The sequence below is a fragment of the Hydra vulgaris genome, chromosome 02 (genome assembly GCF_038396675.1).
Source record: "Hydra vulgaris chromosome 02, alternate assembly HydraT2T_AEP".
NCBI classification, from domain to species: Eukaryota; Metazoa; Cnidaria; class Hydrozoa; order Anthoathecata; family Hydridae; genus Hydra; species Hydra vulgaris.
In genome coordinates this window covers 37,850,934-37,876,297 of record NC_088921.1, presented here as the reverse complement: position 1 = coordinate 37,876,297, position 25,364 = coordinate 37,850,934, and the positions used below count along the sequence as shown (strand labels likewise).

The 25,364-nt window shown below is 28.5% G+C and overlaps 2 protein-coding genes across 2 annotated transcripts in view; both read right to left on the bottom strand.

Moving 5' to 3' along the window:
• Positions 1 to 1,854: 1,854 nt before the first annotated feature.
• On the bottom strand, positions 1,855 to 2,502 carry LOC136076051 (piggyBac transposable element-derived protein 4-like). The gene has a single exon (XM_065789515.1). It carries the CDS (start codon positions 2,500 to 2,502, stop codon positions 1,855 to 1,857), a length of 648 nt encoding a protein of 215 aa, XP_065645587.1.
• A 3,366-nt stretch (positions 2,503 to 5,868) lies between these two features.
• Positions 5,869 to 25,364, bottom strand: part of LOC105846973 (caspase-7) — a 79,101-nt gene continuing 59,605 nt past the window's right edge. The window contains exon 6 of the mRNA XM_065790784.1: positions 5,869 to 6,889. Within this exon, the coding sequence (XP_065646856.1) occupies positions 6,561 to 6,889 (329 nt within the window). The 3' untranslated portion in view covers positions 5,869 to 6,560. The remainder of the gene's footprint in view (positions 6,890 to 25,364) is intronic.

Here is a 25,364-nt window from a genome sequence, read left to right as displayed (position 1 = left end):
TTTATTATAGTTTATTTTAGAAAGGTTGATTCTTTTTTTAATATAGTTCTTAGCAGTTGTTTCAAGCTTTAATCTATCGTGTCCATTTTCTGCAAACATGTTCACTAAAAACTGTATTTCATCATTTAGATAGTTTTTGGAACAAATTTTAACAGCACGAGAAAACCTTTAAAAACACCCATAACTATTTTTGGATTAACGTTTGATGTAGGTTTTATTTGTATATTAGTGATAGCCAATTTTCTATGGATTTTGAAGTTATAGTATGAGTTATTAGTATTGGTTACAGTTATATCCAAGAAGTTTAATTCTTTTTTATTGTTTCCTTTTTCCGAAGTATTTTTTATTGCTGGATCTTGTTTATTTAACAACTCCAGAAACTTATCATGATTTTGTATTGAGTCGAATCTTGCATGACTGTCATCTACATACCTTCTGTAAGTCTTTGGTGAAAAATGACCGACAGCAATAATAAGAGCTTTTGTTTCAAAATGCTGTAAAAATGCTTCGGCAACTACGACAATTAAGGACAGACCTATAGGTCCCGAATTCGGTATGGATCTTATCTCATTTTTGTATAAAAAATAACATTGATTAAGGCAGAGTTCGATCATTTCATGTATATCACTAAGAGTTAGTTTGGTTCTTTTTTAAGATTATCAATATTGTTGTTTACAATATCGATAATCACAGGAATTGCTCTGTCAATTGGAATGGAGGGATATAACGCAACCACATCAAAAGAGACTTGAACTTCAAAAAGAAGTATATGAAGGGCTCAGTGGAAAAAGTACTTAAGTCACAAAATTAATGTTTTGAGAAAATTTAGTTTGATCAGAGATATAACACTTTAAAACAAGGATTTAAAATGGCTGATCAAAGTAGATTTTTTCAAAATATTTGTGACTTAAGTCTTAAGTCACAAAGTAAATGTTTTGAGAAAATTTACTTTGATCAGCCATTTTAAATCCTTTTTTTAAATTGTTATATCTCTGATCAAACTAAATTTTCTCAAAACATTAATTTTGTGACTTAAGTACTTTTTCCACTGAGCCCTTCATATATATATATATATATATATATATATATATATATATATATATATATATATATATATATATATATATATATATATATATATATATATATATATAATTTTAAAAATAAAACTATGAACGCCACCTATTCCAACAGTTAGAGAATGAAACAAGGCATAAAGGGACATTGCAAAATGGACAAAAAACACGTGATCTACGAATAACATTTGAATGGCGCTGGGATTGACTAACTAAAGTAGTTTTTGAACATTTTTAGAACAATTTTTGCAATCTCTTGGCTTATCTTTGACCAAAGGTTTATGAATTCCAACATTTGTATGTCGTAGTGTAACGTGTTCATTTGAATTACTAGGTCTTCCACTTTTCTTAGATCTAGTATTTTCTATTTTCTAATTGTTCAATAAGTTCCTCACGAAAACTTTGATGACTGCGGGCACGCTGGTCAATAAATCAAGAATCAAATACAAATACATTATGAACACATATTTCCAATAACTGGTAAAAATTCGCCTATACCATTTATTTGATTTTCTTCTACAATTATAATACTTCATGATTTGGTCTGCTGAATTAACACCACCCATGTTGGCATAGAAATCTTTAACTGCATGTAACATTTATTCCACCAACTTCCCCATTTTTTTCTTTTCGCTTCACATATATTGTACTGTTTGCAACTTCGTCATCATAATTTGGATAGTGAACTGTTGAAAGTTTATGAACAGGCTTGCTGTCAATCCAGACATGCGCCAAAATTGAACACACATTTGCCAATCACTATACCCGCGTTGTAACTTCATTTTGTTTTCGTTATAATCTCCTTGTGAAATTGACTGCGATCAACTCGTGCAGTACCTGTTGCATAAAGCTTATTACCGTAAAGATGCTCAAGCAAACCAACTTTAGTGTAATAATTATCTAAATATAGATGGTACCCTTGTTTTAAAATATGTTCGGTTAGTTGACGGACAACAGTTCCTGCAAGATTACGGTGCTGTAGTCCATCAATATCTTTTCCAGTGTAAATCAAGAATTCTGATATGTACCCGGTAGCTGACTCTGCCATTACCCAAGCTTTTATTCCAAATTTAGTACGTTTGCTTGGAATAAATTGTCGGAAAGAGATTCTTTCCTTAAAATGTATCATACTCTCATCAATACAAATGTCTCTTTTTGGTTTATAAAGATTTCTAAATTTAAGACAAAGGTCATCTAACAACATATGTACCTTGAAAAGTTTGTCGCAACCTTTATTACCCCTTGGTATTGCAGCTGTGTCATTGCAAAAATGAAGGTAACGGTGAATTTGTCTAAATCGATCGCGAGATATTACTTTACTAAAAGATGAAATAGCAAAAAACCATTGTTTTTGTCTCCTATAATCATGGATACGATTTTTATTATTCCAATGGCTAAACAGATTGCTATAATACTTTGATATCATTTGACGTAATATTAACCCATACCATTCTATGCTTTATAGGAGAAGGTTCTAACCTTTTTGAATGGTAGTTATTTGTTCCAGTGACAAGTTTTTGTATTAAAGCATTATTAAAGAACAATTTAAAGAGATGGATTGGTTTGATATTTCCATCACAATTAGGTATTGCAGATCTTCTAAATGTTGGTCCTGGTGTTGCCATAAATGGAATAATAGTTCTAATAATTTTAATATTTTTCCATTCTCTATTATCTTTACTAATATTAGGCTTCTTAGTCTTAATAGTATGAAGTCGTTTACTTGTTTGTTGTTTACGGATTTTTCGTATTATTTACAGTACCATTGTTATCAGAAGATGCTATTCTATAGAGTCCTTTAAAATCATTAGATCCTGAATTAATAATAGAAAAGTCCACATCTATTTTTTCTGTTGAATCATCTTTGGAACAAACATGTTTTTCAGATGATGAAGATAAAATTATTTCTGATGATGATGACCGACTTGCTGACAATGCCATCGTCAATGAAGCTGTTGTTGAGCAAATATCCGTTTTATTCTCTTGGAATTCGTTGTCATCAGACTCTGAAGACTCAGAAGACAAATCACTTACATTGCCCATTTCATCAAGGATTCGAAGAGCTTTATTTGGATCATTTATAATCCTATTTCTCAAAGCCATCTGTGCTGAAAGCGTCTAACAATTACATATATTTTTGTCAATTATCTTTAGTGTTTTAAACATAAAAACTATCTGTGATTTAAAAGTTCCAAATTTCCTAAGCTCAATTTATGTCTAGAAGCACAAAAGCTTAATATTTAAGACTAAATAGAGTTGAACTGTAACTTTTAAAGAGGTGCTTTGATTGGTATATCCAAGGTGCACATATGTGTGCCTTCGGCACGAATGGGTTAATCAGAGGCGATTCTACAAATAAAGCGAAGGGGGGGGGGGGGTGAATCCTTAATAAGTACTTACTGGTTTCGTAAAAAGAAAAAAAAAAGAAAAAAAAGGTCCTTAAAACTAAAATATATCCGACTATATTCGTAAAAAAAAATTTCTTTTATTTGAGTGATATTAAATTTTTCCTTCAGCTTCAGGAAAAAATGATAGTGGTAGAAGTAAGAAAACTTCAAGAGAGTGTCATATATTGTATAAATGAGCTTTAGTTAAGAAAAGAAAATACTCTAGATTGTTTATATTAAAGAAACAGCATAAATAAAGAAGTCTAGTAACTGATGATGACCATGATGACAACGATGATTATGTTGATCATAATAATGTTTATATATGCATATATATACAAAATATAACATGAATTTTGAGTTAAAAAAAATATACTCTAGGATGTACAAAGATTTATGCAGCTCCAGTCACAAACTCGGCTCCGGTCGTTTACTACTTCTTGAAACAGTTAACATTTCAAAGTTTGATGGACAAAAGCTCATTTGCCCAGCAACGGCTAGGAAAAAAAATTCCTCCGGGAATGCCTTGTGGAAATGTTAAACATTGGATCATTGACTGCTTCCTTTGAGGTCAAGGATCTCAGCCAAGAATATGGCTTGTCTCTACAGCATGGAAGGGATACCAGTACAAGCGCGTACTTCAAAACAGGCTTCTACATAAGAAAAGAATATATATATATATATATATATATATATATATATATATATATATATATATATATATATATATATATATATATATATATATATATATATATATATATATATATATATAATTCACGATTTGCGATATTTGGAAAATTATCTAGTATTAAAAATTTAGGTTAATGCAAAGCCGGAAACTTTTTTATCTAAGGGGCAAATTAACTTAAAATTGTTAGCGAAAAAGTTGTAAAAAAAATTAAACCTTCGAATAGAGGCGATTTTAAGGGTGGAGAGGTGGGTGGGTGGGGCGTAACACCCACCCTAATATTGTGATTCTGAATTTACAGTCGGTTTATTTTAGTCGGCTAGTCAGGTATTTGATACAACTCAGTCGAATAAATTTTAGTTTTGAGAACCTTTTTTTATTTTAGAAGCCAGTCGGTACTTTTTAAAGATTTATCCCCCCCCCCTCATTTTATTCGTAGAATTGCCTCTGATTACGACTACAAAAGTAATAGCACTTTAGTCACTAACTGCACTATAAAAGTAATAACAGTATTATAGTGTTATTACATTCATAATGCAGTTAGTGACTATATTGATATTATTTTATAATTTATTTGCTAACAAGTTTAAGATAATTTGCTCCATTAAAACAAAGTACACGGTTTTGCATAAACTAAAATTTTGAAGACCAGGTATTTTTCTAGATTTCGCATTATATATATATATATATATATATATATATATATATATATATATATATATATTTATATACACACACATATATTGAAACACACATTGAATAACATATATTGAAACACACATTGAGGCTGAATAAGCGCGAATTTTACAAGTGCGAACTAGCATAGGTGTGAAGCAGTTACAAAAACTGGCATAAGTTTGCCGAATAAAGTTGCAAATATTAACATAAGTGCAAATTGGCTTTTCGCACTTATGCCGATGTTACCAAATTTTTTTTGGCGCACTTAAGCCAGTTCGCATTTATGCCAGTTTTTTCAGTTGCTTTGCACATATGCCTATGTTTGCATATTTTTTCGGCGCACTTATAACAGTTTTCGCTTTGCAATTATGCCAGTTCGCACTTATGAAATTTGCTCTTATTTAGTCGTCCCATTATTCTAAAGGTAAAACAAAATAATAGTTTCTTCATTTTAATTACCATTTTATAAATAAAAGTTTCTTTCATTTTATAGTTTTAGTTTTCTGGGACTTTGTCGACGTTCAACTGTTACACATTCTTTCTTAAATGAGTGGATGAACATTATGCAGATATGATGGTTATAATAAATAATTTATGTTAAAATTTAGAGAAAGAAAATAAAAAATATATTTCTTTTTTTTAAATAAGAAAACCATGACTTAAAGAAAAAAAACCCCGAGAGAATGCTTTTGACTACTTCAAAACAGTTCAAAACAAAATGATACTAAAAATCTCATGCAGTTTTTTTTATATTTCATTTGCGAATATTTACTTGAAAATGGTCTAGTTTTATAAATTTATGTTAAAATCAAAATTTGATAAGGTATACAAACGATTGAAAGAAGTAGTTTAAAACCTCGTAAAAAGTGTTAGAATATACTTAAATGCTAATGAAGCAACGATTATATTTAAAATAGTAATAATTCCACTTTTAAATAATGCTGTACGTACATAACCCTCCCCCCCCCCCCCCCAAAAAAAAAAAAAAAAAAAAAAGAAAAAACAAAACAACAACAACTAAAAAAAAAACAAATAATTAAAAGTTTTTTTTTTTGAGATTTATTACGTAATGCAAAATTTGTTGTTTACAATGCAAAATTTGTTGTTTACAATGCAAAATTTGTTGTTTACAATGCAAATTGCAATGCATTTGTTGCAATTTGCAATTTGTTGCAATTTGCAAATTGCAATGCAAAATGCAATGCATTTGTTGTTTACAATGCAAAATTTGTTGTTTATCGTTCGTGTCTAGATCGAAACCGTACTTAGTAATTAAATAAAAAATAACATTCGACAAGTTTTATAGAAGGTAACATACAAATTTTATAAAATATAACTATTACATAAAGCCTTATTTTTAAGTTTATTAGGAATCTTTATTAAACTAAGACGTTCCACAGTCAACTAACAATAAAAGCAAACTTTTATGAAATGTTATTTTAAGTATTATTGAATATAAAAAAATATTATTTTTTTATTGTTATAATAATAATACAAAATATTAAAATAAATAAATTAAAGTATAAAAAAAAAGTATTTTAAAATATAATAATACATAAATCATTTGCAGTGTATAGCAAAAAAATTATATAAGTACATTTAACTAAATATAAACTATTGACTCGTCAATCATCAACTGGAAATTGAAAATCCGTTGAAAATTCATTTTTAAAAAAATTATTCTTTACCTTTGTAGAACACTTCACGGTATTTAAAAAGAAAATAAATCTATAAATTTACTGTCTGTTTCTCAATAAGCACCATATTATTCATATCTTCTTCAATGCCTGCTTGATCCATCGACGTAAAAGCACGTTCGATAAACTTTCCTTTTGGTTTAAATAAAAAGCGCTTTCTCAAAGTCATAACTCGTATCGTAGACATTTGTTTTGCCACCACTTTTGAACTTTTAATTATATCCTTTTTTTCAGCTATGTTAGAGTTAAGCATGGTTAAAATATCTAATAGTGACTCACTATGCGCATATTCTTTTAATATATGGCAAAGTGTTTGAATGTACCACGTACCATCATTAGGATGGCGCCAAGACACAGTACCTAAAAGAAGTTTTCCAAAAATTCAAATTTAAAAAAACATCAATTTCAAAAAAAAAAAATGCTAGAAAATAAAAAAATTGAACAGAAGATTGCAGAACAAGATTGCGAAAGATTAAGATTAAAAAAACTTAAAAAAATCAAAATTATAATTAAAAAAAGTTTACTTTATGTTACTTTATGCCTTAAGTTCCTACTATAATCCAGGTTACTTTACTTTAATCCAGGGTTACTTTATACCTTAAATTTAATCCAGGGTTGCTTTATGCCTTAAGTTCCTACTTAAATCCACTAGGAATATTTGAGTTTCATGCTTCTCCTGTTCAAACGACCTAAAAGTGGCGCATTTTTTTCTATTGTTTAATTTATGTGACATATACTGTCAAGAAACCATATTGCCTTTGCCGCCCACTAAATAATAAAACAGTCAGTAGGATATCAAAAAGTAACTGAACTTGCTTGGGAAATTCAATGTGTAAAACTTCAGTGTAGTTTGTTTTTACCGTACACACTACAGAGATATATATTTCTGAGTTTGTTAGACTTACACTTTGGTAAAAAGATTTTCTATTACTATTTTTTTTTTATTTAGTTTTGAGAAAAAAATACCTAATCTCATATGAGAAAGTTTTTATATAAAAGTGGGTATCTTTAAGCCGGACTTAAAGTATCATAAATAAAATTTCTAATCATTTTATTTATAGTAAATGAATATACTTTTGCTTATTTATTTTAATGATATGATTTATTTCTTTAATATATATTTATAATTGTTATTATAATTATTATTATCATTGTTATTATAAAAAATATAAAAAATTAAAGTATTTAATATATATATATGCATATAATTAATGTTTAATTTAACGCAGCTGCTCTTACTGCCGTTACTCATTCGTGTGTGTTTGACACGGAGTTTTTAAAAGAAGATTTAGCATGCTTAGCTTTTTAATATTTCCCTATATCGTCGGAGATGCAAAACCGCGTAACTAGCATTGGATAATCTATCTACAGTACATTTTTTTTACTAGAAAAGTTTAAATTTTAAATTTAAACTTTTCTAGTAAAAAAAGTTTTTTATTTCAACATATTTTGGTTTCATTTTAGTATAAAGAGTATTATTCATGTTTTTTGTAATGTCAACAATAGACATTTGTTGTTAAAATTATTAATATCCAAATATAGTAGCCAATGCTAGTTACGCGGATTTGCACTATCGCCGACGATATGTTTTTGACCATGCGATAAGGTATTCTTAAATCTTTATAATCTGTTAATATCTGCTTAATCGGTAATAAGATCTAAAACTTTAATATTTGATAATAATTGATGACTTCTGTAGAAATAGATAAACCTTATCTTATTTTTAAATTGGTAGAGTAACTTTTTAAGTCATGTAAATTATTTTTTAATGCCTTTTAATGATAAAACAATTTAAGTCTTTTGTCAATTGGATTTAAAGTATATTAATCTGTAATTTCTAGTTTTAAGAAAACGAAGACAATACTCTTTTCAAAGTTCATACTTTTGATAAAGGTTAAACTCTTGATAAATTTATTGTTTCTCTCCAAAACCCTTGCATCGCACACGGTCAACTCTTATGTTGCATGTTCAAGAACAAGATTGTTTAATACCTTATTTTTAAAAAATTACAGAAAATCTGCTTGCTTTAATAATATAAAAAACCAGGCCGTTTGATCGTTTGTTTTTTAAAAGTTGTTAAACATTTATTACGAGTTATGTCATTAAACAAATATTACAAAAATAAGGCTGTATTTTATAAATGTTTCTAATTTATATATTTTTCTTAATTTATATACATAAATATATTTATGTGTTTTTTATTATGTGTTTATATATGTTAAGGATATATGGGTTTATATTTTGTAAGTATGTTAATATCTTTTATATATAAAGTGTTTCTTTCTTTGTTTTGTGTTATAATGTTATGTGTTTATAGTTTGTAAGTGGTTATTATGTTGTTTCTATGGTTTTAAAGTGTTGTGACTTGGCTTAGTTTACAGCAAGAGAGTGCTTTTGCTAGCCAAATGGCGTACCTTGCTATAATGTGACTTGGCTTTGTTGAGAGCAAGAATGTTGTCTTCGCCAGTCAACTGTCATGGTGAAGCATAATTTAAATCTGTTTATAGTAAGTGTAATCATAAAACGTGTTGAAAAAGTATTGCTTAAAAGAATGTGTTGAAAAGAAATGTTAAAAAGATATACAGTTTAATATTTATAATTTTGAGTAAATTTTATTGAAAAGATATATACTTCATTAAAAACTTATATACTGGTACTTTTTAAGTAAATTTTGTTGAAAAGATATATACTCTGTTCCTTTTTGTTTGTTAACAATATGTATTTTGTTAATTAAAAAAAAAATTGCTTAAAAGACTCTGTTCTTTTTTGTAAACAATTTATGCTTATGATGATAAATAAACTTTGTTAAAAAACAGGATTTTTTTTTACTAACAGCTCTTCCCAATTTAATCATTTGAAAGTTTCTATTTTCCTTCATTAAAATTTACTAATAATGTTTTTTTAATACTTTTATGTGCAAGATGATTTTACGTTGTAACTTATTTAAACAAAAAAAAAAAAAAAAGAAAACTTTATTATTAAAATTTTGTTCATTAGATAAAATAACTTATGAGATAAATAAAATTTAATATGATATATAAAATAGATAAAATGAAAAATTTAATAAAATAAAAAATTGCAACATTAAAACTTTGTTTAGTAGATTGCAATTCCTGAAGTCTTTTGTAAACAAACTGTTTCTTTGACTTAAGTTACACTGGTAGATTCCAGCGCCGACGACACCGGCGGGGGGAGGGGCCCCACTTTTATCTAAAGGACCTTATACTTTTTTTTTTTTAAATAACTTCTAGGTGCAGAGGACTTTTTTTAAAAATTGATGATTGTACCCCTCCACTTCAAAACCCGTGTCATTGGCCATGAGATCAGATACTTTTAAACATGTTTAAATTAAATTATTGCAGAAAAGTTTTTTCAAAAAAATGTCAAACAAATAGAACTAACTGTAGTTACCATGACCCTTTTCGTACTTTTCGTACTGATACCTGACAGCTTTTTGCAAAGTTTAATAATTTTTTCTAATTTTAGAAAATTGTGAAAAGGAAAAATACGTCTTTTGTTTCTCATGAAATATTGTATATTTTTTTCTCTTTGAAATTATTACTTCGCATGGATATGTTGGCTATTTTTACTTTGTTATTTTATATTTCCTTATATTTTTATATACGAATCGAAATCATTTATTCTTTTATACCTTTAGTGATAACGATCCAGATGATTTCTATTTGCATTAAGTATCAATCAACAGCTATAATAATAATAAAGTTGCCAAAGTCGGTATTAAAAACAGTTTAATTGAAAGATTTTGTTAAAAGATTGTTATTGAAAAGTTTCTATAAGAATATCAAGCAGAAAAAGCTAACGTATTTGACATAATTATGTTTTGTGAACTGTTTCTGTGTCCCTATTTGCTCTTTAAATAAAAATTATCTTAGCGAGAAAGTTATATTATCTTAGTGAGAAAGTTATATTTTATTTTAGCCTTAGGTTTCCAAAAACTCCGATAGAAATATTACGCAGCTGTGTTCTATTTTAAAGATTTAAAGAAGTAATAAGTATAGAAGTAGTCGCTGTTAAATAAGCTTACAGACACCCGTATTTTACGGGTTCTGACAGCTAGTATTATAAATTAATGGCTTTATTTTTGTTTTTTTAGTTGTTGTTTGTCGGTTTTTACATTATTTTTGTTAAAATTCTCTGCTTTGAATTAGTCTTGTACTATTTAAACTGTCCCCTCATTGAAGTACTATTTTATTGTCTCTTCATAAAGGTTTCTTAACATTTTTCCTTCATAAATATAATATTTTGATAATTTTATTATATTGTACACAGTATTTTTTTGTTGTTAAAATATATTAATTAATTTATGTACCAGCTTATAAAAATGCAAAGAATGTATACTAGGAGACCAAGCTCCAGAAAATATGTAGTTTATTCTCAAAAAAAGCTCGAACAGTGCTTTTCTGCTATTAAAGAAAGCCGAATGAGTCAGATAGTAGCATCTAAAAATTAACACATATGCAGAATTGCCATCCATAATAAACTAAAGCTAAAACACAATCAGATCCCAGGACATCCTACAACATTAAATGCTTTGGAAAAATGTGCTTTTATTTCTCACAATTTAGCAGTGTCTGAGTTTGGATTCCCTGTGGATGAATTAGATTTTAGGTTTATTGTGCAGGATTACCTTTCTTCCCAAAACAAAACATTCCATAGTTTAAATAATTTTTCAGGACTAGAATGGAGTAAATTGCTCTTAAAAGGATATAATATGCTCACTTTGCATTTAGCAGCCAATATACAAGTGAGTTTATTGAAAACATCACTGAATTTGTTGCAAATAAGCCAGCTGAAAATATATACAACTATGATGAAATAAACCTATGTGATGACTCAGGCTGCAAAAAGTTTAAATGTCGTAGAGGCTCTAAATACCCTGAAAAAGTAATAAACTCATCAAAGTCTAATACAGTCATGTTTTGTGGCAATTTTGTTGGATGTAAAATATCACCTTATGTTGTCTACAAATCAGAAAATCTGGTCAATACGGGCTGAAAACAGTCTTCATGGAACTAGGTACAATTGCACAGAACATGAATGGTAAGATTGTGTCACATTTGAGGAGTGGTTTACTGCTTACCTGCTTTTTATATACTAAAAAAACAGACAGGAAAAAAAGTGTCAAATAAATAACATAATATTTGTGTGTTTACCACCTAACTCATCACATTTTAGGCCACTAAAAAGTGAGCAGTAAACCGTTTTGAATAGGGGTTCCAGTTAAAACTTTTTTTTAAAAGTTCGAACCTAAACATGTTTGAATTATTACGGAAATAAGTTCGAACTATTTCGAACTTTATTTTAGTTATGTCAAATCAAACAAAAGTAATACAAAGTATGCATCAAAGTATTTATTTGTTTATCATCATTAATTAGGACAAAAGTAAATAATATCAATGAGTGCTCTTCATAGTTTGCTTTAAAGAAGTTGATGCTTCTTAAGTTTTGTCATTTAAAGAACTTCTTATTTTAGCAGCAAAAAGTCCAAGATAAGAAAAAGCTCTCTCCGCTTCTTCGGATGTAGGAGGAATTGTTTGAAGAGCTTTGAGAAGTAAATCTAAATACTTGGGCCTAGCTATGCTAGTTTCAAAAACAGCCATTTCCTTTTAAACAAGGTTTGTTCCAATTTCCTGATGGTCAAGTTTCATTTCGGTGTATAATTGTTTAATAAAAAATTTGAGTTGTTGAGCTAAATTCAATTCATTTTTGATACTTTTATGTCATCAGTTAAACGATCAGTTATACTATTAATTAGTATCAAAAAAAAAAAAAGTATATTAAATAGTATCAAAAAAAAGATCTAATCTCATTCAGCAATTATTTCAGCCATCTGACGATAGCTCTGATGATGACAAGGAAGTAAATAGTATTTACTTCCTTGTCATCATCAGAGCTATCGTCAGATGGTTGAAATAATTGCTGAATAAGATTAGATCTTTTATGCCATATTTGTCATCTTTATTTAAGACATTCGGATTTGAGAAATATTTCATGAGAAGAATTAATCAAATGTTTCTTCTTTCAATTATTCTATATTCAAATATCTGTTTAACAAGTTAACTTAAAGATGTATTAGCTTCATGAAGCTTTTTTTGTGTAAATTCAATCACAATTTCAGAATACAAAAAATCTCCTTTATAGAAGAGTATTAAAGGCAAATTTTAGTGGTTTTAAAGCAACACAAAGTTTATTTATGATATCAAACTCATTTTTAGTAAGAGGAAAATCAATATTTATACCAACCAGAGTTATTTTTACTTGTTTGAGCCTCTAAAAAACGTTCAAGCATGTCAATAGTGCTGCTGCATCTTGTCCTTGAATCACAAATCAAAGCTTTTTCTTTTCCAAACTTTTTAATTATATTTGGTTGAAGTTCATTATCATTGCTCATTGATGATCTACGAAATTTTTTACCAATTTTCTTATTTTTGCCACAGTTTTTTGATATTCAAGTTTCAATAGTGGAATAGAATCTTCAATAACTTCATGAACAGTTTGAATATCATCACCAACATCAGCTCCATCATCACTGTACCTTGATAATAAGCTACAGCTTCCATATCACCATCAACAGGGTTATTATCAGAACTATGTGCATCAACTACGTTTTTTGTAAAGAGCACATCAATCACACATATATGAATTGCGCAGTTGTAACACATTTGACGTTTAGGTTTAGTGTCATGACGAATTTTTTTTGAACCTTCAAAATTAAATTAAAAAATGATGTTTCACCAAGAAAAGAAATCTGTTCTGACTTGGAAGAGTCAGATGTTATTTTAGCTGAAAATACCCTAAAAGCACCCAAGAAACGAAAAAAATTTAATTGTGATATATCTAGTGCAACATCTAACAGCGAATATAAATATAAGCTTCATGCCTTTAAATCTGACAAAAACAATTCTTTTTAAACATTAAATACTTATTAGAGTAGTTACCTTCCTATCTATTTAGTTATTGATTTATTATTACGGAACAAAAAAAAAACATTTAATACAATAAACTAAATTTTTTGTATTCTATTTTTTATTTCACTTTATTTAGATTGGAGGACATTTGTTTTAACACTATGAAGGTATTTACTTAAGTAAATTTTAAGTATTTGTTTTAACATTATGGAGGTGTTTACTTAAGCAGTTTATAAAAGTAAATGAAACAAAACAGCACAATAAGTATACATGGCTTAAAGAAACGCCAATCCAGGGTAACATGAGGCCACTTTTTGAAAAACTAAAAAGTATATATTTGTTTTTAATCTATTTTATAAATCAATAAACTCAAATTAAAAAATGATACCTTTATCAATAAATTGAATAAAAAAAAAAAACTTAAAAAAATATTTTGAATAAAACTGATCCTTAAAACCAAAAGTTGCAATAAAGTAGGTTAAAGCAACCCTATGTTACGGTATGACTTTACTTTCGATAACCTTTCTTAAATAACTATAAATGTTTTGAGTATTAGTTAATATTTTTGGTCAATCTTTCATGAAGCACATTTAAAAGAAAAATTTTACAATGAAAAAAATTAAAATAGTGCATATTTAATGTGTACTCTACTCGTCAGTAATTTGCTTGACCTTATGCTATATTTAAATATCAATACGCTAATGAATATTAGTGCACATAGTTACGCCTAATGTTCGTATTGTTAATTACGGTTCTGTATTCTGTAAAATACACTATTTCTTAGTTTTTAAGTAGTTTCTAGACTTTTTTATGCGCGGTTATATGTTCCATGCGGTCTTTCGAGTAAGGTCAGCAAGCAAATTAGAGCTGATATACTTTTATTTTCAAGAAGAATTTATATTGTTCATTGTTTAAAATAAAAATTTAAATAATCGTTTGTTTGTTGTTGGTTGTTTTGACTGGTAAAATAGTTTTTTTTTAGTACAATGTTTCTTTTTTAGTCAAGTGTTTCAGCTTTGTCTTCAGTCTTTTTAGAACATTTTAAGCAAGTATTGTTTCAATTTTTAGAGCAGTTAGAAGAAGCTGAAGGCCTTTTTAGTAAGTATATAGTATATAGAAGTTTATTTATAGTTTAATTTAGTAGCATAGTTATATAAGTTTATGGTTTATATTAGTTTATATAGTAGCTTATTTATAGTTTATATTAGTTTTTATAGTATATAGTAGTTTATTCATAGTTTATATTAGTAAGTTTTACTAATTTTAGTAAACATTATTTTGACTCATAAGAATAAATGTCCAAAATCAAAACTCTGTCCAGAATATAATGTTGACATAAAACATACTGTGGATTATGAATCTCAAGGTCATCAAAATTTTTATAGTCTAGTTACTACACTATATTTTTTTACATTACTAACTGCAGTTGTACAAGTTATAATCATTTTTATACAGTTTTTTATACAAAATGAGCAATAATATCAATCCATTAAAAATGCTTTTCCACCAATCCATTAAAAATAATTAATGCTTTACCATCTTTTAAGACAAGAGCAGTTCAAACTTCATTTCTTTTGTAGTATTTTTCAGAATCACTACTTGTTGTTGATTTTGGTTAAAATATATTCCATCAAAATGGAGACACCAATTCTATTCTTCAGAATTTTTAAATATGATATTTTCAAGTTGTTTGCTTCTCTCATAGTTGCTTTGTAGATTGATGACTGATTAGGTGTGTGAATATCTTATCTACATCAAAATCTTTATCAAAAAAATCTATAACCTTTAATCTATAACTAAATCTTTATCAAAAGAATTGCACACTGCAGCAAATTTTATTACTATTATTAAAAATTGTGAAGTTTAGCAACACCTGCTATTTATGAAGTTAATACTAGATATTGGTATGTTGAAAGATTCGTCCTCATTAACAGATCCCAAATGTCAAGGTGTCAGTATTGACTATAAGTGAGTTATTCAAGTTTATATTTCAAGAGTTTCTGATTCTCTTTGATGGATGAACTTTTATTAGGGCAGCTTTTCCTTGTGTTTCCATTTGCATATTATATAATTTTTTGTCTTAAATTATTCTTCCCATACCCTTCAAATCAGCAATATGAAACAATTAAGAAAAAGAAGTTTTAACAGATTTCATGGTTTTCTTAATTATTTATCAGAACCTGCAATGATATTTTCTATTTTACAATTGGTTTTATAAAGTTGGAAATTTTTTTTCAGTTTCGAGCAAGTTATTATGATTCAATTAAACTTTGAATTTTCTAAACACAGGATTGATTTTAATCTTTTAACCACTGTGCTTTAAATAGCCTTTTTCAAACTGTTTTATTTGTCAATACTGTGTACTTTCATTTTCTAATAACATTTTGAAATATATTTTTTTACTAAAACTGCTGTCCAACTTTTCTTGTTTTTGCTTAAAAATTTTTTTGATTGATTATATGAAATTCTAAAAAACAAAGTGTTAATGAAATTGAAAAAAGATAATTATCTAAAAAATTTAAATATTTTCAAAATGATGCTACTATTTGCATGAAACATATTACAAATATATTATTATTTGTATATATTGCTTAGAGAATTTTAGTGTGTATTTACACTCTCTGATTGCTTGGAGAGACATTTGAGCCTGAAAAGGATCTCACTTCTGCTACAGTATAGAGCTCTAGGTGGCTGGTGAACTTCCACTCAGATAAAATAATTTTTTTCAGCTAATCTTTATCACAACAATCTAAATCTTCCTATATTTATGAATGGTAATGTACTTGATGAGTCATCTACCCTTCGTCTTCTAGGATTAACTCTTACTTCCGATCTTTCTTGGAAACCATATTTTAAATCCATTACAAAATTACATCTATTAGGGTTGCATCTCTTTATTATACTTGCCACTTTCTTACTGGAGATTCTATTCTTTATCTCTAAAAATCCCAAATCTGCCCTTGAATGGAATACTGTTGCCATATCTGCAGCAGGTCTTTGAGTGATGCCCATTCTCTTTTAGATAAGGTGCAAAAACGCATTGTAAACTTAGTCGGACATGCTCTTGCAGCCAACCTTTAACCATTGTCACATTATCGTAATGTTGCTTCTCTTTTTCTTTTTTATAAATACTATGATGGGAGCTGCTCTAAAGAGCTAGCGCTGCTTGCACCATCTACTAAAATTCATTCTCGTGTTACGAGTCATTTAATTAAGTCTCATCCTTTTACTGTGACTGTTCTTAAGTGCTCCAAAAATTCTTATTCTTATTATCTAGTTTTTTCTTCCTCAAACATTAGTTCTTTGGAATTGGCTCCCTTCATCTTGTTATCCTAATTCACATAATTTGCAATACTTTAAGAAACTGTCAATTGTTATCTTGCTCTATAAATTTCAACTTTTCTCTTCCAGTAACATGCAACTTTAATAGTGGTTGCTTGCAGCCTTGTTGGAAGTAAAGATAATAATAATAAAATAAAATTTATTCAGTTTTTTAATTTATGTATTTAATAAATATGTGATATAACAAAGCATCTTTTAAAATAACCTATGTTATAAAACTTAAGAAAATGTGTTAGCTTTAAAAGGTGACCTTTTTAAAATATTAAATTAAACATAAGATATATTCAGACTTTGTATCTACTAATGCTTCAGAGTTTAGAAAAACTAAAATGTCACGCCATCATATATATACATGAGAAGCTCCAACACAAAACCAGTCAAATTTATATTTATAAATTTTAACATATCTTGATATTTTTAATTCCTTGATTTCTGTTGGCAACATTCTTGGTAACTTGTCTTTGTAATTACTAAGGGTCTGCGTCTGCTTGTATTCTCTCGGAAGTTCGGTTTGAAACGGTACAAAATGTGAATATTCATTTTGTTCTGTTTTTACGTAACAAAAAATATCATATTGTTTTGTATCGCATTTATACGAAACACGTAAATGTTGTTTCGTTTCGTATCATGTTGTCACAAAACATGAAATTATTGTTTCGATTTGTACCGTTATTTACGAAACAAAATAGACTTGTTTTGTTTCGTATTGGTTTTCACGGAACATTTCATAACTCCCCGCCCCAAATAGATATTTTATGATTCTCACACCCCTGAGCAATACATGAACTTTCACGTTTAATACTTACTAACTTAATGTTTCGTAAACGAAAGTTTAACTAAAAACTTTATTAATAAAGCAATGCAATAGTATCATTTAAACGTAAACGAAAGTTTAACTAAAAACTTTATTAACAAAGCAATGCAATAGCACCATTTTCAAAAGGCACGAAGCTAAAAAAGATATTGTCTACTGTAGGTAGGTTTTACTGTAATAAAATTTTAACTTTAAGTTCATAAGACATAAATTATATATTTGTATATAAACTCGCATGAAGAGTTAGCAATCATTGTTTGAATGAGATACTTCAAATTCTATTATATAACCTTCCAAATACGATATTGTTGTGTTAACTTTAAATATTCTGCAAAACTAATTAATTTATTGTTTAAAAATTTGTTTCTCCTAAAAATATCCAACTTTTTTAATAACTTTCAAAAATATTTTTGGAAAATTATTAAAGAAGTTATTATAAAAACAATTTTATGAAAAAACCAGTTTTTCATCTGTTGGATGTAAACATTTTTGATCTTAAACATTCAAATTAATTTCCACTTAACTTAAAAAAAAATTTTTTTGATTTTAGTCATCATTTTGATTGTTTCAACATCATAGTTATTCTCAATCATATAATCATGCCTTTAAAAGCTATAATTTTATGGAATTATTTCAATAAAGTTACTGTGTCAGGTGTTAAATGTGGGGTATGTAAAAAGTGTCAAATCCAAATCAAGTTAACTGATAGATCCACTAGTGGTATCAGGTCTTCTGAAAACCAAGCATCCCATTGACTATGCTAAGATGTTAAGAGCATAAATCGAACTTGAGCGCCAAAGAAAAGAAATTACAGAAGCTGCCTTCGAACTGAAAGACGCATACAGTAAGTTTCTAACTATTTTTCATAAAATAATTAGAGTTTTTCCTTGTATAAAGATAATTGTATAAAGATAAAAAAAAAAGTTTTCCTTGTATAAAGATAAGTTTTTCCTTGGATAAAGATTTTCCTTGTATAAAGTTTTTCCTTGTAAATGTTTCCATTTAAAGTTTTTCCTTGTATAAAGATACAAAAAAATTTTCCTTGTATAAAGATAATTTTCATGTTTAACTTTAATTTTTATTTCGTTTTTTTAGATCAACGATCACAAAAAGGCCTATCTAAATATGTTAATGTGGGAACTATTGGGAAATATTCTTCCCAATCAGTCAGGCAATTGGAGACAGACATGGTAATCATGTCATACATTGCCAGGTCAAGTAGTCCATTCACTCTGGTAGATGAACCATGCTTCAAGGAAATGGTGGAGCATTTAAATCCAAAAGCAATTGTGAAACATTCCTTGACTTTTTGAAGGTACAAGCTGCCATTGCTTTATGAAAGTGTTATGGATACTGTGCAAAACCTAATTGAAAAAGAAGTTTCCAGTTGTCAACAGGTGGCTATCACCACTGATGGCTGGACCTCTAGGTCACAGGATCCATACATGACTCTTGTCTTCACTATATCAATAGTCAGTTTGAACTGAAGAAATATGTTCTTAACTTAGACAATTTTGTGGGAAGACACACTGGTTACCACATTAGCAAAGTAATTTTTTTTATGTTGATATAATTTGTGCTCGTAAAAAAAAAATAATTTAAAAAAGTAAAACTTATCCTTCTGCTAGAATAGCATTTCTTCCAGGATTTTGTTGAAAGAATTATTAATTTATTGTAAAACCCAATAGCTGCATAAGTTATCTTATAAATCATTAATTTATCTTCATTCTTGTTTAAGGCCCTGGAAGAAATGATCCAAAAGTATCAGGTGTTGGACGCCGTGCCCAAGAAAGTCATTGTCCATGATGTGGCGGCAAACATGAAACATGCTGTGTCAATCATGAACAAAAAAAAATATGAATTACTGTTGTGTGCAGACCACCTACTAAACACTAACCTACTTCATGCTACCAATGAAGTGCAAGATGTCAAAGACTGTATAGATATTGCCACACAACTACCTAGCAAAGTTCACAGGTCCACCTTAGCTTGTCAACTTATTGAAAAAGAGTGTATGTTGCTCTGTGTAAACTATGTTAAAATCATTGCTTCGGTAAAAAACAGGTGGAATTCTAACTGTTTTATGCTGGAGTCAATCCTTAAGCTTAAAGATGTGTTAATTTCTCTTAGATAAAAAGATGCACTAAATAACAACCCACTACAGAACGTTATTCCAAGTGACAACCAATTTTCACTGATGGCTTCACTGATGCCAGTATTAAATAAAATGAAGATTATGTCAGATTGCATGTCCAAGGACACTGAATCAGTGCTTCATCATATGCTAACTATGCTTTATAAAACTGACAATTTTCTTAATAACCACATTAATATGGAAAACAGAGAAATAATTATTGCTTTTTGTAAAAAACTTAGGGAGCATTTACACATAGCCACGCGATTCAATGAACATGGAAGATACAACCAACACTATGCCTTGGGAAACCTTCTTCATCTGTACTTTAAAGATTATAAGTTTTATTTCTTGGTAAAAAAACCATTCTTTGATATTCATTATTTGTTAAAAGACTAAATTTAACGGTTATTGTTTATGATTTCAGGATATATGCTTAGACATTACGGTATCTTGGAAGAGTTCACCAGGAAAGTCATCAACAATCATCGTCAGAAGCTATTTTGATCAGCGAAAAAAATAAACATAAAGTTACACAAGTTAAAGTGCCAGCTGGTGTGGATGAGTACGACTATTTACAAAATATAGAAATTTAACAGAGTGATAGTAACCACACCATTAGTCATAATGTACCGGAAATTGAAAGGGAGTTTGAATCTTTCCATGCTATGCCTCGTGTTGAAGAAAAGCATAAACTTGATGTGCTGAAATGGTGGAAATAACATGCCTCTACCTTTCAGAGCACATTTCTTGCCAACTTGTTAGCACAGTTGGCAAGAAATGTGCTCTGCATTCCAGCTACATCAAGCTGTAGTGAGAGAGTATTCAGCACCAGCGGTGGAGTTATAAATGATAAAAGACACAGTCTTTCCACTCAGACAGCAAAGCAATTGACTTTGATTAAAGTCAATTATGATCTTGTCTATCCTCACATGACCTTGAAAATTATAAACGATGCTGAAGATGCCCTCAACCCCCCAGCATTAACTCCATTCAGAATACCTCCCAAGAACCCTATACCCAAAGCAGTTTTTTCAAAAAAACAAAAAAAGTTATCGTTCAAAACAAAAAACATTTCATCAACACCATTATGCTCCTCTTTACCTTCAACACCAACATCTTCAGGAATCAAAAGAAAAACAATGGAAACTCCGGAAGAATTATCCGAAAGTGACACAACAAATAATGACATAAAAGTGTTTCACTTTTTATTGTAAAAATTTAAATTTATCATGAAATATAATAGTCTTAATAAAACAAATTTCTCATAAAAATTGAAAATGTGTGCATAAATTGGTACAATATAAAAGTAAATTACTTTTTTATTTTATGCTAGCCCTATCTGTCGTAAAAATATTATTATTTCTTGTTTTTTGTTTCGTTTTTAACCGTTTCATTTCGGAAAAAGTTTAACCATATTTCATTTCGTACCGGTTTTTTCAAAACAAGAGCTTATTGTCAATTTGTCCTGTACTTATCACGAAACAAGAAAATTGTATTTCTTTTTGTACCGTATTTTGCGAAAAAAGATAAAAATTGTTTTGTTTCCTAACAGTTTTATCAGACCCAGACCCTTAGTAATGACAGTGAGAAAGAACCTGCTTTTGCCTAATAATCATTCATAAGCCAATGACAATACTGTGCTATACACAGTACATTAGGGTTGTCCTTATCTTTTACATTTAAATATTTTAATGGCTGAATCCATAGTTCTGTTCCACTATATATAAACATAAACTGGACTAAATCTGAATAATATTGGACAAGAATTAGAGCTCAACAAAGTTTAGGTTTTTTTAAGACATTTAAAAATCAGTGTCTAATAAAATCTGCATAAAACCTTCACAATTTCAAAAAATATCAGTTTTTAATCAATTTAAATAAAGTACAGCTAAAAAAAATACATTTCAAATTAAAAAGCACCTAAATGGCACCATACTGAAAATGTTAAAAAGTCATATTTTAGTACTTCCTAAACCATCTTGAATTTTAACTTATGCTAATTTTTGTTTTTAATAAACATTTTTCGAATTTTTAATAAAGAATTACCAAAAAGTGTCAAAACTTCACCAGTATCACTAGTATCTAGAATCCATAGAATATTGATTATTGAATATATATCAATATACTATAGACATATCTATCACAACAGGATGGGTATTCTGTTATCTACGTACATAATTATCTGATTCTTTCATATTCTGCTGTTTTAATTTAACATTACATTTACAAATTCATCTCATTAGCCCTGCTGATGATATTGAAGTTAGTAAAGGGAAAGCAAGTTCTTTAAAACTTTCTCTGTAATCACAATGTCCTGCAAGCAACCCACACTGTAGAATGAGTTGATGATTTCTGGATTTGAGCGAAAATTTCTATCAAGTATTATAATGATTCCATCAAAAAATTAAACAACTATTTTTGAGTGCAAATATTGAAAAAAAAACAAGGACATAACAAGCCAATGAAGAATAACTTTCAGGCATAATTGAGGAACTGTTTGACATATAGACAAGCTTATAGATAATCAAGAAGACAGGCTGTTAGTGAAATCGCAGTTGAAAAAGGGTCGCCCTGGCTGCATGATGGGTGTAGACAGAGTGCAACTGCAACCACAACAGAAATAAATGGAGAAAGAGGAAAAATTTCAACAGTGACTTCACTAAATTAAACTTGACAAAGATGCCTTACTAGAGAAAGCTGTATTGGAGAATATTAGCAATGCCAAGTATGAAGAAGAAAATCATTCTGAAGATCAAAATGCAGATCCAAGCACAAGCACTGTTACACCTCCACCATGAAAATAAGGACGTCAAAGTGTTGTATCACCTGAACTAGCAGCTATGTTTGATCGAAATAGACTGAGTAACCGGGCTGCCACGAATGTTGTCTTCGAGGCTTCAAGGATTCTAGAACATGATGCTGAAACACACAGGACAACCACCCAGCATCTATGTTGGAAACACAGGAAAAAAGTAGCAACCGGCAATTACAGTCTTACATTCCAAAGGAATCTGAAACTGATGCCGGATTTGACTGGCATAAAAAAAAATTGACAAGCTGCAAAAGCCATTTGCAATATTAAAGTTTGGCTCTTTAGGTCACAGTTCAAGCTTACAATGTGAGAATCTTATGGCCCCATACGCATCAATATATTTCTCATAAAGGTAAATATCAATTCTAGGTATTTGGTATCTCTGGCATCTTAAGCCGCTAGAAATGGTTTGAAACTACTTCAAAAACTGTGTGCATACATTGATAAGGATATTGGTGCCGCATAATAACATACTATTGCTGGTCACCTATGGTATCTATCAGAGGACCTGATCTTGTTTAGCCTCTTCAATCCTGAAGTGGATGCATCTACAAAGCATGCAATGGTCCCTGGAAATGCGTTTAGATGGATTTAGCAAATGAGCAGCAGAAGACATTGGTTGCTTTCGTTTTAAAAGAAGCAGAATCCTATTTTCTAAGCTGGGCATGCCTGATGGATTTCTAACCAAAGACTTGGAATTGTGAAGTATCAGAGAAGATTTCAAGGAAGCGGAAGCTAAAGTGAAGACCCAGGCAGTGACCAATTACCATGCAGAAGATGAACTTGCTTTAGTTCAAGATGCAGCATAGTCTGAATGCTTTAAAAATGAAGAACATTATGCACTTGAAGTGATTGAACAGAACAGTGCAAAGCTTCCCAGTGTTAAGAAATCAACACTACTTATGAAATAATTACAGATTATTTGTGACTCACGTCACAAATTCTGATAATTTATTATAAAGGATATATATGTCATTGTAACAAATAGTTTCTAAGTAGATTGTAGTATATTAAAGTATTTTTGATTGAAATTTTATAGCTGACTGCATCACTGCAAACAAAGTCAAGTTTTTTGCTTTAGGTAACCCAACAATATAATATATCAATAATATATTATATACAATAACATAATATATTATAATAAGGAAATAAGGTAAACTTTGAAGGCATTGAGCCACCCCAAATTATTAATTATTTATTAATTTTCCACATAACTTTAATTTATAAAAAGGAACTATTTGCATATATATATATATATATATATATATATATATATATATATATATATATATATATATATATATATATATATATTATATATATATATATATATTATATATATATATGTATATATTTTATATATATATATATATATATATATATATATATATATATATATATATATATATATGCAAATAGTTCCTATTTTGTTCTTTGAAAGGTTACCAAAAAAGACTTCAATGGTAAAATAAAGTCTCTTTCAATGCTTATTTTTAATATTTTAGCAACTTTTAATTGTCAACAAAATGTTAAAATAATTAAATAATTTTAGAATTAAAAGCAGAAATAGCTTGGAAAATGAATTAAACTATTTTTCTGAGATGCCAAATAAAATGTGGTTAAGAGATAGCTTAGAAGAAAATCTCTGCCTTATCCTTAGAAGAGATAATAAGACCAGACCCATATATGAGAAATGGATTGTTAGATTTTGTTAATGACACTATTTAGGATTTTCTAGAAGTTCTTAAAACCTAACTTCAGGGATTAAATACAAGATTTAGTAATCTAAGACAAATGGACCTTAATGTTAGACAATACCTTTTTGCTTTTTAAATATTTATTCTCAAGAATTTTTTATATGAAAACAATAAAGAAATGATTACAATAAGAAATGAGTGCTGAACAAGAATAAGAAAACAATGAGGTAGATAAAGGATTGACTTGAAACTAACACAAAGTATTAAAAGTTTTATGTCTGCCATAGTCTAAAAAACTGTGTAAGAAGCTGAGATTTGAACTTTTGCTGAGAGACAAAAAAATACTAACCCAAAAATCATGACTAAGATAATAATATTTCAGTCAGATTGATTAAAAATTTTAAGTTTTTAAATCTACGGATTTAAAAATTACCAAATTTTTAAATCATAACCAAAAAAAAATCCCTTACCCAATTTCCACAAAATTATTGGTAATCTTGAATTTTTTCTGAAATTATTATGTAATGCACATATTATTTATTATAAATTCAAAAATTCTAGAACTCAAAACATATTTCATTATTTATAGTTTATATAACTACTTTAATTTTATACCAGTCACAATATAAAAATAGCATTCGTTTTATAAAGAAATGATGTAAGGATGATTTTATGAAATATTATGAAATTGTTGATGAAATAAAATACTGAGACTTGCAGATGCTTGATGTTCTTGCTGTTATTTTATTTGTTTTATCTATTATACCACTTTTTAATAGGTTAATTATGTGCTGTGTTCAAAAGTTTCAAAGCATACCACTCGTACTTTTGCCAGAAGTTTCGATTGTTTTTGAACATTTCTTGCATTGTCACTTTTTGAACCTTGTTTTTTTTGCAAATAATTTCATATATTTTTTTGCAAAAAAAAATAAATAAATAAATAAATATGTTTGATCACTTGCAAACATTGAACATTGTGTATAAAAAAACATCCTAAAAAAATTATTCTATAGTAAATTTTTATCCATCAACTTCCTAAATAATAATTTTAATTGAATAGTTAAATTAATATTGTTAAATGAAATTAATTTTATATAAGAACTT